We start from the raw sequence: 17,827 nt of genomic DNA on the forward strand, positions 1-17,827 counted from the left end.
TAAAAGGCATCGTTTCACCTCAGAATAGAATGTGAAATTTATAGAGACGTATACATCCAAGCTACAGAACCGAACCTAAATACCCAGCAAACACAAAAACGTTTTAAAAACGTTTTAAATAAGTTATATTTTGGCTTTTGGTTTAGGTAAAAACGTTTTAATAACATTAAAATGTCGGGTTATATAAAGGTCATGATAACGTTTTAATGAAAACACACTACAACAATATTTTTAAATGTTTTCAAAAAATGTTATTGTAAACTATTTTTGCAAACATCTTTGCCAAATATTGTGTCAATACTTAAATAACATTATGTTAAAATATTTGAACCCAGCAAACACAGAAATGTTCTTAAAATGTTTTTTTCAAAACCTTTTAATAACATTTAAATGTCGGGTTATATAAAGGTCATGAAAACGTTTTTGAAACGTTATTAAAAATATTTTGGGCAAACATTTTTCGCAAAATATTTTTTCAACCCCAAAATAACATTCTGTTTAGAATGTTTTGTATCAAGTTTTCAGGAATGTTTTTGGAATGTTATTAAAACGTTTTTATACCCTTTATATAACCCGACATTTAAACGTTTTCTGAAAAACATTTTTGTTTGCTGAGCAGTAGATTATCAAAACATGTTTTTTAAGGTTATGAAAACGTTTTATACTCATAATATACACTTTATATAACCCGACATTTAAACGTTTTCTGACAACCTTTTATAACCTTTTGCGAATGATGTCGAAAACGTTTTGTGTTTGCTGGGTAAGGATCAGGGAAGGCATCATCTGCCAGACGTCTATGGCCGCTCATCATGTCACGTGATTCGGGTCTGCTATTTTTGTCAGTAGAAACTTTGCTTGTGTGAATTAGTTTATAATTCTTGCTTTGTTTCTTTCTTACAGCGGACAAATTAATGTCAGAATTACGGCTAGTCGGTGGTACCAGTACTTATTCAGGTCGTGTTGAAATCAATGTATTTGGTGCTTGGGGAACCATTTGTGACAACAGCTTCGATGATGATGATGCCAAGGTAATCTGCCGCCAATTGGGATTGCCACATAAACATGCACATGCATATAACGTGTTTCCTGGCGGTAGTGGATATACTATCTATTCCGATTTACAATGCAACGGAACCGAAGAGAGAATTGACAAGTGTCAACCCAGTGTGTATCCCGACGACTGCGATCACACTCAGGACGTCGGTGTCATGTGCACAAATCACGGTAAGTAAAGCTAGTAAGACATGGAATGTATATCCAGCATGCACAGGGGTATGACATGGAGACATTCTCATTTCAAAAATGTTGGAGGAACTTGTTAAAGTGAAACCAAGAAAGTTTCTACTACCAACTGGTTCTAGAAGAACACATAAGTACGAAAAGGGTGCAACTTGCTAGACTTGAGTCCAGTCCTCGTTTACGGAGTTTAGGTTAGGGTTAGGGTTTGGGATAGGAGTTGCACTCTATTTGGCAATCGCTCCGAAAAAGGTTTTAAAAAAATGGAACTATGCATAAAATATTTTTCTTTTAGGCGGCTATTAGGCTATTTTTTTTCAAACCATCGAAAAAAAATGGGTCAACCTTTTTTGGCTGTTGATGAAAGGTCAAAATTGGGAATTGTTGAAACAATTGTGTTTTCCCGGCCCCCTGAAATGTTCGCCGCCTATACGTGTAAATACAAGGAGTGCAGGGACCGAAACGGCAACAAAAACACTGCATCGTGATTATATGCAAACCAAATTATGTTTATTATCTTTATCCACTGCTCAGTGCCAGAAGTAGTTGAAGAGCTTCCATTGTATAGATGAGTACAATACAATGTGCGTAAATCACCGAATGTTCACAGGGCAGCTATTGCACTTAACCACATCTGGCACTGAACAGTTGTTAAGTAGTTTTCCTGCAAAGTGCATTTTACAAACAACAAACTACCTTTGTACTCCTTATCATCTTTTTCGTCCTTTCTCTCCCTCTTCTCCCTTCAGCGCCTTTTGAGGAAGACTATATTCGAACATACGACGGCGTGATGGATGCTACTAGCATCAGCGCACGATATTTCCGTATTCAAGAGGGAGCCATTGTTAAATTCATATGTTCAACAGTGCACGCAGGAGGCCTGAATACCCTAGACGACGACCACATGGACATGCAATGGCAACTAGGAAACCAGGATGTCACAGGCGATAACACTGATGGCATTGACGTCAATGACTATGTCCAGATGTATCAATCCAACGGTTTAGGATTTAATGGCAGAAAAGGCAAGCGCCTCTCAACAATGGTCTACACCGCTCGAAAGGAGGACAACTTGAAGACGGTAGACTGCAATTTTATAGACGAAGATGACTTCGACTCTGTGGCTGTATCCTCAGACCCTAGGGCTACGATAAAGCTACTTGTCTTACGTAAGTATCAAACAGTAACTTCAAGAGTTGCCGGTTCAATATCACACAGCACTTCAAAACAGCATGCAACACTGCTGATAAAGTCAACCGGTGGTTGGTGTTTGATGAAACGTCCAGAATAGCGTAAGTTTTGACTGGTCTTGATCAGATGGAATTCTTAATGTCATGGATAATTTACAGACCTAATGAATTTATGGTATGTCGGCCGAAGGGGTACCAAAGGGGAACTGCAGTGCGGGGAAGTAGACAAGTCAGTTTACGCTTGAGCTAGACAAAATAAGCCCAATCGCCATTCTAACTTCCGGTTTTTGAAAGCAGTTTTGGGACACTTTGACCTCTGACATATCGGGAAAATTGACATAATTATTATTATTTTTCTTATTATTGTCATTATATTGATCATTAAAAATATTAAATAATTAAAAATAAAATAGGCCTACTAATATTTTTTGTATTTGTTTTAATTATTGTAAAACATTTTACATTATATTTCGTACGTACAAAAACCCAATATTTCTGAATTTTCTCAAAGGTCAAAGGACAAAGTGTCCCAAAGATGCAAAAACTGTCCTACAATGCATTGCAAACTTCCAATGCCGATTTGGCTTATTGGAACACCAATGTTTTTGTTTGCTAGTGACTCTAAACACCCTCCTGAACAACAAAAAGGGAGAAAAAGGAAATATGGGAACATGGTAAATTGTATATATCCAAAATGGCTGCTAATTCAGGTCTCAAATTTCAAAATTGAGCGCATATCGATATAAACCATTTAATTGTATTCCTCTTAGGCTTACATAAAATGTATAGTTTGACGTATCTCCGATGTACAGTTCTTGAGTTATAGGTATAAAGGTCAAATTTTAAATCTTCGACCCCACCATTGTCCACATACAAAATATGAAATGGTCCGATTTTGATCAAAGTGGTCTCAAATTGTTCCGCTTGGAACAACATTTTAAACAAAGAATAGATTGCTATATAGTAACACAGTAACCAGAGAGTGTTAATAATCACGTTTTTTGTTGATAGAGTGGGCGATTTCACTCTTTTTGGGGGGAAATATCCACTCTTTTTCATGTTTTTAAAGAGCAAATACAACCTCGCTCTCTCTTTAAGAGTGATATTCACAAAGAAACAACAGTGTTATACTATAAACTTAAACTATAAATTAGCCCCCCGATAGAGGGCAGGGTTTGAAGAACTGGGGATATTTTGGCGGTTATGGCTAAAACAAGTATTCTATGGTGTATAAAATTACTAAAAATAAGCGCCAACGGCAGCCATATAAATTTAGACACCCTACAGGCCGAAAAATAAACGTCAACAATAGCCATAATAAAAAACAGCTATGATGGTTGCCCTGCAGGGCTACAAAGTAATAATAACAAATGATGCTTGCTTCTGATTGGATAAAAGTATGACAATGCATTTCTTGGTCATGTTGTTGGTTGTAATGTTCACTCGCATCCAAGTGGGGAAAATCATTCCTTGTCGTAATTTTAACTACAAAATCGCATCCGAGTGCAGTGAAATAATTTAATCATAGAAAATCTCAACAATCTTTCAATCAAACGAAAGTGAATTGTACTCGATTCAGAGCGAAAAGTATGTTACTCTGAGCGTGGAGTGAAAATTTAATTTTTATTCTTTTACATTAGGAAAGTAACAAACTACTTTTGAATAATTTTTGTTACTTTCTAAATGTAGTCAATTTCCAGATCCGCAGGCCTTATGTCTATTATGATAAATATGCATTTATTTTTTTCTTTATTTCAGCTGCTCCAGAACCACAACACTTCAAAACTACCGTAGGAGATGACGTTTGGATTGGTGGATACGTTGGAGAGATCCACATTCCTATTGCCAAATATTACAACTCCTGGAAGATAGTCCTCCAGTTCCCGAAGAAAGTCTTCCGACTATATGTAAGATAATGATATGCTCTTTTTTCTTTAATGACCAGTGTTAATATCAAGTGCAATCATTTCTCTCACTACAGTGCATATATTGTGCATTCTTATGTAAGACTTTACGCATACGCATTTTAAGACTTGCACAATAGATTACGTGCACACAAAACTAGTCTCTTTAGCAGGTATCCAGTTACCCTAAGCGGACCGATAGCGACTACGCGGCTGGTGGTCCTTTTTTTAGGTGGTGCAAATCGGCGCGAAGCGCCGCCCGGAGCACTTGTGCGACGCAGGGGGGTGTCTGAGGGGGGATGTGCCCCCCTCCGAATTTGAAAAAAATTGAAAATTGAAGTTAAAATGGCACGATTTGGTGCATACTTTTAAGGCAAATTTTCAATGAAAAGCCTCATTTGGAATATGACAAATTACACCATTGAAAGTTTTTTTTCTACTGAATGAGTGTGTAAGTTATTCTACTGGTCAAATATTGAAAACTATAATTTTGTACATCATCGTAAATTAAAACAAATTCGATGTAAGACAAAATTTTTAAATGTTGAAATCTGGTGATCAGGTCATTGCGACCGTGCCGGTATGTCGTTCCATTTCCGTAAACTTTTTTTTTAATAGCTCTTCCTGTTTAGTGGTGGCGTTTTAGTGGTGGCGTGCTGTTTATTTTTATTCTCACGGGGCACCAGACGCTTATAAATCGGATAAGGCAAAAGTGGTTAGAATTTATTAAAAGAACATGTATGTATTATTTATGATGTAACATGATTCTGAAATTATATTTGTAAGTATAACACTGGACATAAATGTATTAAAACGAGAACCTACATTCTTCAAGTAAAACTTACCTTATTCATCATCTGGCTCTGGTCTTGAACATGTTTTGTAGAGGAACTCTGCACGGCGATTCTTTGCAGCAGCAAACTTGTTGATTACAAGTTGATTGAAATTGGCGATGTCGCGAATCATGCTCTTCTGGATGGATAGAGCTGCAAGAGCATTGAGCCTTTCATTGGTCATGGTGTTTCTAAGAAATGTTTTGATTCTGCCCAATGTGGAAAAACATCGTTCCGATTCAGCAGACACAAGTGGGGTTGTGAGAGATATTTCCAACAGTTGGCAAACTTCTGAGAAATGATGCTTCAGATTGTTCTCTATTAGGAACTGCAGGAGCGACAACGAAGACTTTGATGATTGAAATTCGCTACTACTGTATAACACAGTCAGCTCAGTCTTCAGTTTCTCCTTCACGATCATTGGGTAGAACACTGCTACTTGTTCAAACTTCTCATCGGGGAAGTTAGCTGCGTACGCGGAAAATGAAGTTGGATCAACTAATTGCAGTGGAATAAGATTTCCGACTACAGTGAAGCGATCAGTGGCCTGCACGATCATGGTGTCACATGCTTCTTTGCACGAACTCTTCAGCGATTGCATGTCATCTCTACGTCGCTTGCGGGTATTGCTCGCAGATTGATCTTCATCCTGCGTGACACTGATGCTGTCAATTTCGCTTCTTAACTTCTTGAGATCTCTTATGAAAGCTTGTACTGCCTTGTCCACTTCATCGACACTAATGTTCCGCTTCTGTAGCTTGGCATAAAGTATATCAACATGTGGCATTACTCTATGAAAGAATTCCAGCAGGAACATAAATTCATCATCAAGCAGCCACTTGATCAGTCCTGCTGCTTCGCTGATGGTCTTGGCATCCCAGTTAAAATGGGTATGTTGTGCAGTCTCGATCTCGCTTTCCGGCAGACCATCACGGATCGCTATGAGACTACTCAACAAGCCGTCCTTGTTCTCATACACTGTATTTACAACCCGACTAGTAAAATTCCACCGCGTTTGTGCAGCTCTCGGAATTCTTGCTGCACAAAATTCCTTCAATTGTGATGAGCGTTTGGGAGAGGAGGTGAAGAAAACAGAAAATCCTGCCAAATTTGCAAAGAATATCTTACATTTGCGGATATTCTTGGAACAGGCTTGTTCCATGACCAAGTTCAGCTGATGGGCATAGCAGTGAACAAAATATGCCAGTGGGTAGTCTTTACGAATTTGGGCTTGAACCCCATTTATTCTACCCTTCATAGTAGCCGCACCATCATAAGTCTGTGCGATAAGTTTGTTCTTTACATTATATTTACAGAGCACATCAGTTATAATCTTAGTTAGAGCATCCGCATGCTTTTCCTTCGCTTCTTGGAAACCCATGAATCGTTCCTTGATCTCTCCATTGAGGGTATATCGTATCACAATAACAACTTGGCATTTGCAAGAAACATCGGTGGTTTCATCTGCCTGAACAGAAATAAAGTTGCATTGTTCTATTTCAGATTCCACATGGTCTAGGTACACTTCGTACATACATTGCAGCAGCTCATTCTGGATGGTCTTGGATGTCCCCTTAAAGGTAGTTGCAGTATCCAAGTGTTCTGCCAAGACGCCATCCAGCTCAGCGACCAAATCCACCAATCCACGGAAAATACCAGCATTCTCACTGTCTGGTGTCTCATTATGTCCCCTTAAAGCAAGTTCAAAGGCACCACAAAACTTAACACAATCAATCAGTTTGGATAAAACATGCCTATTTTTGTCAACGAGTTGGTTGTGCTTCCTGATGGATGACCGATATGCATCATCAAGCTGAGTGCAGATATTAACATTACCTAACAGCTCTAATCGCACGCAGCAGGTTAAGTGAGCAGCATTTTTCTCATGCGCTTTGATACTCCTAGATAAATGTATCAAGTCTGTGTATCCAGTTTTCCTCCACGCGTTATCACCATTTCCAAGTAGAAGACATGGAAAGCAGAACAGAGCCTTCTTCGTTGTACTAGCTGTCAACCAAGGTGCCTTGTCATACCAACTGTTTGAAAACTTGCGATTCTGGTTTGCTTTGCCTTCTACAACAACATTATCCGGTCGATGAGGACCCAGCCGCTTTATTTCTATTTTTTCCTGAAGACTGTGCGCAGAAAAGCGATTTTCAAGCAAATAGTCGACAGAATTCATCTTAAAATTGAATTTATTTGGCTTGAATATCTTGAACTATACACTAGCTGGTATACATCTATAGTGAATGCTACTAGGCCTGTTACTAGTTTCAATAGCATTTTTGGTGTATGATGCATACAACAGGCTAACACAAAATATATACATTGTGTACATAGGGTGCAAAAAACAAAGAACTTGCTCGGTACAGTGGGGCTATATTACATGACAAGATTACATTATTTAATATACACTTTAGGTTTGAACAATATTTTGACATACATTGTGGCACTGACTCACCCTGAATGATGCACACACCATGACACTTTGATCCCTTTCCCATTAAAACTTAATCTAAAAACCTTGAAACCACAATAACTTTCTTAATAACAAACCACAGATATTCCATCTGTGAATAAACAAGCTGATATACCTAGACTCCACAGAAACCTCAACTTTTTGACTTTTAAGTAAGGAAATTCTTCTTGACTCTATGGGCCACATACAGATGTTGAACTGTGTTGAAGATTATGAAAAAAAGGTGCGAACCTATTTTCTGCACCATGGTGTAGTTTAGGGGTCCCATAGAAGCTAATGGAAAAGCTTTTATAGTCATTGCATAGTGGGTTTATGTGGGAGAGATAGCAACTGCTGGAGCGAAACTGAGCTCCGAACCATTTTGAGGTTGCCAGTTTACTTCTTATTATGCACTGGACAAAAACTTAAAAATCCCTATGATACATGGTTAAGACTCACAGAATAAGCTAGAATAGCCATTATTTAGTGGAATTTGTAGGGTTTTATTGTTTTCCAAGTAACATAATGATTACATATATTTGATCACACTATTTTTTGGAATTCTAGGGTGGTGCTCTGCACCACCACAACCATATCAAGATCCGCCCCTGCTCCGGAGACATTCCATATATAGGCCTACTGATCACAATTATTAATAGTGGGAGCAATAAAGGAACAAATAGTACTGTCCAAATGCTTTTTTTTCTTCAAATAAATGTTATTAACTAGTAACTACTATACCATTAACAGTAGGTCTATTACGTTACAACAACACAATTTCGTAACACATTAATCTTATATGGCTCTCATAATTTGCCGACAATCACACATACAGTCAAATTTTGCGGACAAGATTGTGTATTGGGGGGTGTGGTCACACCCCCATACATCCCCCACCCCCCTCTAGCGACGGCCCTGACTATATAGCAAATACATTCCCTAATCAAATTAGTGGGCATTTTTACTCTCTTCAACAGGTTCGATTGCTAATACAAAAACCGTGAATTTAGTACTCTATCTACTCTTGGTTATTTTGATTTTGTCCATTTTAAATAACAATTGAGGTTGTTGTTGTCGTTGTTGTTGTTGTTGTTGATGTTGTTGCTGCTGCTGTTAATAGTGATTTTTCATCGTCGTCACATTATCATCATCATCATCATTGTCATCGTCATCATCATCAGTAGCAGCATCAATTACCACCATCATCATCATCATCATCATCATCATCATTATCATTATTATTTATTGCAATTACAGGGTGGTAACTTCAACATAGCCCCCCAACCATGCTTACATAGTGGATCATGCACCAGAAGTAAATACACTTGGATTATCTACAATACCTATGAAAATCGTGTACTTAGTCCTCTTAAACATCTGCACTTGAGATTTGTGGCGGATGTGTCCAAAAAGCTACGCGGTGGTCGTGGAGGAAAGGGTCGTGGTAGAGGTATTGTCGCTGATGTAAAATTCTACGGATATAACAAAGTATTCGGCTCTGATAAAGCACCTAAATTCGATTCTGCAATGTAGACCAAGTATAATTGTGCCAGTTTCATGAAGGATCTCACTAACTCTAAACTCAGTCTTCTGAAGTATAGACCACTTGACATCACTGTTTATAAACAAAGGCGAGGGACTCGTCTATCGATATGCCCGAACGAGCCGCTACACTATTCGATGGCTTTCCTGTACTATATGAAATGTGGCGGGCGATTTAAAATGCACGTGCCCTTAGCAGACTACGATGCGTACGCACACTGCAGGGCAAAGAACAATGGAAATTGCCATAATGCGCGCGCATACTGCCGGGCAATGACGTCAGATGCCAAGTGGTCTATACTTTCTTTGTCTTTGCGCACACCCACGCCTATACCATATGGCGGTGGAAGCATTAAAATTGTGAAAGGGCGACCTTAGTTTGCACCTGTTTCAGATGGCCATTAATTTGTGCAAGAAGCGCGCGAACAAGTTTCAATTTCAGACTATTAGCCTAAAATGAAGGTGCATTTTTGGCAACTTCATTTGGCCCAAAACACACAGAGTTTAGAGGACTGAAAAGGAAGACGCACAGGGTAATTATTGTCTTATTTTTACATCCATTGGGATTTTTTTTAATGGGGGAGGGGGGCAATCTTCATCATGACTGACAATCAACGATAAAACAAATTAGGTTACAAATTGAAATTCTGCTTCTTGTGGGTGACAATTTACCGCATTGAAATGATTTCTGTCAAAAATAACCTAATATGATAGATCGAGATTCTTACTTGCTGCATTGTAAATCTCCAATGTCGATGATAATTACATTCTATTAGTATTTGGAAACAAACCTTTTAATGACGAGCATTCTGGTTTCAGACGATTTAGTCCCCACATGAATGTGACTTGTTCTTTGATGTGTCAATTTTGCAATTTTTTCACTAAATGGACCCAAAACAGTGTTTGTCGTGCAAAATAGGGTAATTATTACTGTATGTTTCCGTCTACTCTGATTTTAGAGGGTCATCCTCATTGCAAAGAGTTAGGGGGATCGAACGTGCCACCCGCGCTTCCACCGCCTATGCAGTCTATTTATGAATGCATTACATTACATTAACGAATATACAGCATCGCGCGTTTCATTTTCCTTAAAATAATAACATTTTGTTAAGATACTACTATACTGAGTTTCGTTTAAGTTTGCAACTGGGTGTAATATACCGTAAAACCACGTCTACAAGCATATAGTGTGCTTTTAATGAAAGCTAATTTAAAACGAGACAGTGGTAAGTATGCCACCACAATAGATTAGTATTACAATAGTACTTGTTTGTATATGTTTGTATCGGTAATTAAATTTGCCCAAACTCCATAATATTATACTCTTGTCGATGGATGGCGTCTGGATTAATTTAGCTTTCATCAAAAGCACTCTATATGCTTGTAGACGAGGTTTTACGGTATGAGCTGCTCCCACGAAATGAACGTATTAAAAGTCGCAAGTTGATAGTCAGTCGAGACGTTACAACGTCTCGAAACTCCCAACTTGTGACTTTACGCTCATGTTCGCAGGAGCATGTCACAATTATTGTATTGCTTCCACATTTTGTTTGATTTAAGGCAATAGAAAGATATTAGTTCGATATTTCGATCAACCATCGATGCTTAGTCGATCCTTATTATTTATGAAATTAATTAATTTACTATTGTTAATTGTGATAAAATGGTAATTTACGTCTGCAGTGATATTGACCAATATAAATATAGTGTTAAATCGGATTAATAATATTAGTTGATAGACATTAATGACATCCATCGAAGCAGCATCGACGGTCGATACAAAGCTTAAACAAATTTGTTTCTGGTGCCTAAAAGAATTCATTGAATACGGATCACACAAGGCAAAAGGATTTCATTCTTGTTGGAAGAGAAGTGGAGATACGCCCTTTTAGCAAAATGTAATGACAAACTATCCGAGAAGACTAATTTAAGGTGATCCTCGTGTCTAGTGGCTCTATTAATATACCATAATTATTCCCTAATTTCATCATTGATTATTCCAGGGGTCCGACGGGTCTGATTTCATTTCAGCGCTCACATCGCATATCGGATTTCACGGGCTGGGTTGGAACTCGTGCGTGGAGATGGGAGGGCGCGGTATCCTGGAATAACGCATGGTGGGAGATAGGGATATGGTTTTTTGATAGGTTTGATGCGTGTATTTTGCAGTAGATAACGACCCCAGGATAATGACATAACGACGACGATTATTACCCCTCTTAGTCCTCCGAAGGTGGTAGTTAATGGTGGTGGTTTAAAAAATAACACACTGTATTTTATATTTGTAAACTTATATTAAGCTTACTATATACTTGAAGTTAAATAACCGGAGATTTTTTAAAGAACGCCCAGAATTAAAAATCTGCTTCATCAATAAACCTTCCTAGCAAACACAAATCATTTTCAAAATCATTCGCACAATTTAGAATAGGTTGTCAAAAAAGTTTACAAGTCGGAATATATAAAGGGAGTAAAACATTTTAATGACATTCAAAAGTGTTTGCAAAACATTTTGCAAAAAAGTTTTCAAAAATACCCTGATCTTACGTAACCCGGCATTGTTGTGACCAAATCCAAACAAACATTATTTTGAAAACTTTGTATTAAACGTTTTTGTGTTTGCTTGGATATTACATAATTCCATCATGGGTTATTCCAGTGGTTCGGCAGGTATTATCCTCATCTCCGCGCTCACTTCGCATGTTGGACTTCATGGGCCTAGTTGGAACTAGTGTCCGGAGATGAGAGTTCACAAGACCTTGGAATAGTGCATGTTGGGATATGGGTTTTTAAAGTTTGCATGTTCAGTTCAGTTCAGTTCAATTCAGATTTATAATATCACATCTTCACATGGAAACAATTTATAAACAAAATGATAATGTTATATTGGTTGCACATATGATAGAAATAGTAAATTTGCACAAAAAGAAGTATTGGTAATGGCCAAGATGTTAATATTTATAGAAATGATAAGTTACAATTAACACAACTTTCTGAAAGGCCAGCAGGTAAAACCGCGTCGAGGCTCGATGTCGTGGTTATTTTTCAGTAAAAGCACCCATTAGTTTTGCACATTTGAACGTTTCTGTACTGTTTTCCTGCGCCTTTTTGAATATGCGCCGTAAATGTATGCCCCGAAACCCCCACAACTTGCCAAAATATGTCCCCCCGGCTTGCCAACAAATTCTTCCCTCTCCCATTTTACCGTCAAGGGCTCATAGTTATATTGCACTGCCCGCAGTGGTGTAGTAAGTGCCTAAGGGGCCCATGGAAACAATGCGTGGCCTCTTTAACCTTTATCAGTCCTATTCTTAATACCCATAGTCCTCGGGGCCCCTGAACCCTCGGGGCACCTGGACCTGAGCCCTTCGTACGACCCTGCTGTCCCTTGAAACATGTGTAAGTTGAGTTACGAAAAGTCCAATACAGCTGCCGAATGTCGATGTTTATCTATACGCCACATGACGTGTTAGTATTAAAAAAAAACATAATTTCTTGTATAATCAGCATGTTTGTTACATTTAGTGTATCTGAAGGAAAGTCATGTCCACAACAAAAACGTGATTCAAAAATTGTCAAGTTATTATTTTTTATCACATCCCAATAACTGGCACCCAGCACAAGAAATCTGTGAGAATGATTTCAAGATCCGCAGATAACAAGTGCGTCAAAATCAGAACGCAGAACCGTTTTGTCATCTATGCAAGGATCTTGTAGGCATTCTTACAGATTTCTTGTGGTGGGTGCCAAATATTGGGCTGTGAAAGTGGTCCAGGAAGCTGTTCTGTGTCAGTGCATTTGGCTGTTGTGTCAGTTGGACATCTGCTTGGTTACTGACATGTGTTTTGAGTGGAGTATTGAAGTATTCCTGTGTGCAATTTTGGTTCATTTTTATGGACAGGATTTTAAGATATGAACTTGTGATTCACAAGTTGTGAAAAATTATAAGTTTCTTTTTCAGCTCAGTTTAATAGCAATGTATACGTAGTATAGAAAGATATTACTTTTAACACTATACATTTTACGGAATAAAGCATGTTATAAAGAATAGTTTAAACGTTATGACATAATTATGACAACATTCCTAATTATTTCTAGTAGTTGGAATAAAATGTGATGGACAACTAAACAAAACTGTAGTCACAATGTTGTATTATATGTTTTATAGTGTTAATAAACATAATAGGAGAAATGGGCAGAGGGGAGAAAGTATTTTTTTATAAAGTTATTGCCATTTTCAATTTCAAAAGTAGTAACTTTGACGCCATTTTTGACGTCGCCGTTGCATTCACGTAATCATGAAATCTTGACAAACAATAATTGTGTTATCTTTGTCTGCGGATTTAGTTTTTTTTTTTTTGCACAATGCCTATATAAAATGAAGATGTACTCACATTTTAGTGACGTTTCACCACTACACTAGTGGTTTCATCAGACTGGCAACTCATCACAACAGGCAGCTTCCTTTTATGGGCAACATTAGCCGTCGTCGAGGGCGTTATGAGTTGGTCAAATGTTGTTGAGTGCACAGGCCCCATCGTCCGTGTTTAGAGTGTCATGTCCTTTTCTGTGGATGGCTTCTTTGAGCCACATGGTGGCCGTGTTTTTGACTCGTAAAGTTGAATGACCTTTTACTCAAAATCTCTAACGTTTGGTATATGAGGCATTATATAGGCATCAAGTACATGTTATGTCAATTCCAACGGTACCAAGAAACCTTTTTCACACATCAAGCAAGATAATGTTCACATTAAGCCATACGGGGATTTCCAAGATCCAAAAATAGCTATGATTGAATTTTTCTGATTAAAACGAAATTCCCCAAAAAATTGCATTGGCACACACTCTTGCGCATCATTACTTGAAATAGCTTTAATGTGTACAATGTTTGTAAACAAAGATATATAATTAAATTAAATTACTCAGGGCACATCACACCCTCTCCCTTAAGGCAGCTGTGCACTCTCAGACATGCATGTAGTAAAAGTGCAATAACTTTGTAATTATTCGCGCAAGACATATAAAAGTATACATTTTTATGAAGGCAAGACATTAATAAATCTTAATATAAATACAGATTTGGGGTAAAAACAACAATTATGAAGAAAATCACAAAAAAGTGAGTTTTTGGCAATATTTGTTAGGTACATCATAACAAAAAAACACTCTTTCCAAAATATTTTATTTTGTTTTTAGCTCAATCTTGAGGCTCCATTCCAAAAACGGTAACTGTTTTTATTTTTTTGATATTGGCCTTATTTTTTGAGATATTGACCATATAAGGCATCAAATTGAACTTTTTAAATTCACAAACGCCTATTTGCACAAAATGATGCCTAAAATCGGAAATAGACCAAAATATAAAAAATGAGAAAACCGTTTCTTGAGTCGATCATGCTTTTTACGATGATCATATTTGCTTACCTATAGATGCTGTATTTATTGAGTTATCGTGTACCTAAATCGTCATTTTACCGAGAAAATGAACATTGAAATAATGGCCGTTGAAGTTTAAAGTGGTCACATTTTGCACTTTCATAGAATCTCACAGGAGAATGCGGCAGTTTTCGTTTTTCTACCTTACATTACATGAACATCGGGTAAATCCACGGCCCCTTGAGAAGTTTGAACGAAATCCATTCATAACTTGATATTTAAATCGGGGGAAAGAACTTGAAAAAACCCACATTTTATCAGCTAAAACGGAGCCATTTGACCACTAGGTTTTTGTGAAATCAGTGCTTTTCCATAAGATGCGCCGCGCATGCAGATAAGCGTCGCGTATGCGTAGCGTATTTGTGCGTTAACAAATTGCGCGATACGCAACGCGATGCATTGTTGCGAGCGTGTACCCTGCTGGTACAACCCCAGACAAACGAGAACCTAGACCAATGACTTTGACTCGCGTAGTGAAGCCGACACTGCTTAGCAACGAATTTGACAAGGACGCACACCCGGACGCAAACAAGCAGACATGTTCGCGTCTACGAAACATGTTGCATTTGACGCGGGCGATAACAGCGCAGTAACCACGCAAATGAGCGCGTCAGAATGTACGCGATATATCTCCGCGCTTAGTAACCCCGTCAATCCGTCAATATCACCTTGGATACGGGGCTTCACCTCCCGCTGTGTTAAGGGATGGGGAGTCATAGGTCTAGGTGGTATGTCTATGGGTACAACAAAGGTTTTCTTTCCTTTTCAATAGTAAAATAAAATCCTTAAAATATTGCAGTTGGAGTTTAGAAATCTGGATTTTCATTCCTTGTATTTATAAAAAACATAACAAAGTACAAACATATCAAAAAAACTCAATTTTGCGAAAGAAACAATATCTAGAGTACACAGCCGCGTTAAAAGAAGAAAGTTTGAACGTAATGAAAACTTTTAATGCTTTCTTCTTTCATATAAACTTCAACATGGTATAAATTTGTAATATTTGTTTGTCAGTTTTATGCAGTTCTGAACAAGGCATAGCCACGACATTATCTTTTCCCATAATTATGTCCAGATTATACTGTGACAAGGTCAAACTCAACCTCAAACTCAAAAAACTGAAATGTACATTCCTTTTCAATTGCGGATTAATATCTCTGTTGCTTGCGATCTTCCAAGTGTTAGTGCTTGTTTTGCTGTTTTGTAGCTTGCTTGCTTGCTTCTGCTTGCTTCTGCTTGCTTCTGCTTGCTTCCAAGATTTGCATTATCTTTGTGACATTGTGCTCTCTTAGTTCTGCCTTCATTCGTTTCCTGATGCTTTTACATAGTTCTGAATGTTTTATTTTCTGAATGTTGGTTTGCTGTTTGTCTGAGAGGATGAAGTCAGTTTCATTTTTGGTTGTGCCATTTGGACTTCGCCATGTCCACTTCTGAGAGGATTTCTTCTTAAAGAATGTGTTCACGATTCTAAATCCTTTGCTGACTGCAAATGTGTAGAAGTTTTTCTCATCGGTCATTCCTTTGGCCAATGCCAAATTTACCAACTACCTGCGCTCCTGCTCTCTGAATTCCCACCTTCGCATTGAAATCTCCCTTAAGTATGACTTGCTTTGTCTTGCTTGAGAAGTTCATTGACCTTTTCATATACTTCATCAACCACGTCATCTGTGCAGCTTGTGGATGGCATGTTGATCTGTATGATTCTCAATTTCTGTTGGTTTAATAACTTGATGGTCATCTGTGCCACTCTATCAGATCTATATGTTATAATTTAAGACAATTTAAGCTGCGAGGTATTTTCTTACGATGAATCATGCTCCATTAGCACCACCCTTCTCTGTGCCTCTGTAGTAGGGTTGTAAAATTCCCGGGAATTTTCGGAGTGGAAAATTTCCACCGGCAATTTTGGGAATTAACGGGAATTAACGGGAATTTTCGGGAATATTGGGAATTTTCGGGAATTTTCATTCAAATCTAAAAATCAAAGTGTTAACAGGGGAGTCACTGTGTAGATTAGGGTATTGGAGTAATTTATAAGAGCATACAATCATAATAAAGAACTTCAAGAATGATCAATAACCATTTTTATCAAAGAAGCCTTTGCATCGGGGCCTGAGATTGGAATTCCAGTTTCCTTTCTCACGAAGTAAGGGCTAAGAGTAAAATTGTACAATTGTGTTTGGGAGTGGCCTTCTCTCTTTTCTCCTTTTCCTAGCTATTTTCTTCCATTTCTTGCTTTGTTTATCAAAGCTATCTAGGCCAGCATGCATATATTAGCCTACACTGGCTATCCAGGCTTGTGCATTTGTATGAGTTTGGAACGGTCCATGGTTTTCCATGGATTAGCATGTGTTCCTCACGGACCAACCTGGGTAAACAATAAACAAAACAACAAGCATGACCGGATCTTGCTGCGTTATGATTTTGTTCTGTAAAACATCTTACACTAGCTACATGTAGTACAATGAGTTTTTGAACAATAACCACAACTCTGAAGGGATACTCATTATCTTAAATATAATATTACATAAAGACTTGAACTATTATTTTAGTAATAGAATACTTTAGCACTATCAACATTTTGTTACCAGCTACCAGTTAATTGATCTTGAATATTAAATTTAAACTTTCATTCAGTGCGTAGCTCATAAGATGTGAACTACAAAGATCTTGCATGAGATAATGCACGGGAGTTAACATCGTCTGTTCAGTACCAAAATACTCATGTACCATGATAAAGGCCTACATACGCATTTTTTTTGCGCGTTTGGTTGGACTTTTGAAAATTAAAATACAAATAATCACCAATTATTTTTCATAATCACCAATTATGTTTCGATGCCAAAACACAAATTTTACAGCATTCATATTCAACAGGGTTGGTGCGATTTAAATCAAATGATTTTTTTTTTAAATCACCAAATGAATTTAAATCAAAGTCTTTCATATTTTACCATTTTTGATGTAAGTTAATTTCTTTCATAAATTGACTGTTTTCTCCATTCCTAATGCTTCTTCAACTTTTGGATGCAATTAAATACGTCTATGATGTCAGCTCTATTATTTTGCTACAAATTCATCATCTTCAAGGTGCAGAATTCAACAGGTTTATTCCCATGATTTTACCAAATTTTTTCTTTGAAATTTTCATACGTTATGTTAAAACATGTTTTGATTTTTTGTAAATACCTGATAGGATTGTACATGTCTATCATTCCACTGAAC

General features: G+C 37.6%; 2 protein-coding genes across 2 annotated transcripts in view; one reads left to right on the top strand and one right to left on the bottom strand.

Moving 5' to 3' along the window:
• The window catches only part of LOC140162033 (uncharacterized), a 31,744-nt gene extending 22,515 nt beyond the window's left edge, over positions 1-9,229 (top strand). The window contains exons 8-11 of the mRNA XM_072185323.1: positions 904-1,227; positions 1,989-2,408; positions 4,188-4,336; positions 8,882-9,229. Of these exons, the coding sequence (XP_072041424.1) occupies positions 904-1,227; positions 1,989-2,408; positions 4,188-4,336; positions 8,882-9,157 (1,169 nt within the window). The 3' untranslated portion in view covers positions 9,158-9,229. The remainder of the gene's footprint in view (positions 1-903; positions 1,228-1,988; positions 2,409-4,187; positions 4,337-8,881) is intronic.
• On the bottom strand, positions 4,860-7,348 carry LOC140163290 (zinc finger MYM-type protein 1-like). Its single transcript, XM_072186688.1, has one exon. It carries the CDS (start codon positions 7,346-7,348, stop codon positions 5,180-5,182), a length of 2,169 nt encoding a protein of 722 aa, XP_072042789.1. The 3' UTR covers positions 4,860-5,179.
• Positions 9,230-17,827: the final 8,598 nt, after the last annotated feature.

The sequence above is a fragment of the Amphiura filiformis genome, chromosome 10 (genome assembly GCF_039555335.1).
Source record: "Amphiura filiformis chromosome 10, Afil_fr2py, whole genome shotgun sequence".
In the NCBI taxonomy this organism is placed as follows: Eukaryota; Metazoa; Echinodermata; class Ophiuroidea; order Amphilepidida; family Amphiuridae; genus Amphiura; species Amphiura filiformis.

Bases quoted from the DNA above. Each gene is read 5' to 3' on its own strand.
- LOC140163290 (XM_072186688.1), bottom strand. From the start codon at position 7,348: ATGAATTCTGTCGACTATTTGCTTGAAAATCGCTTTTCTGCGCACAGT.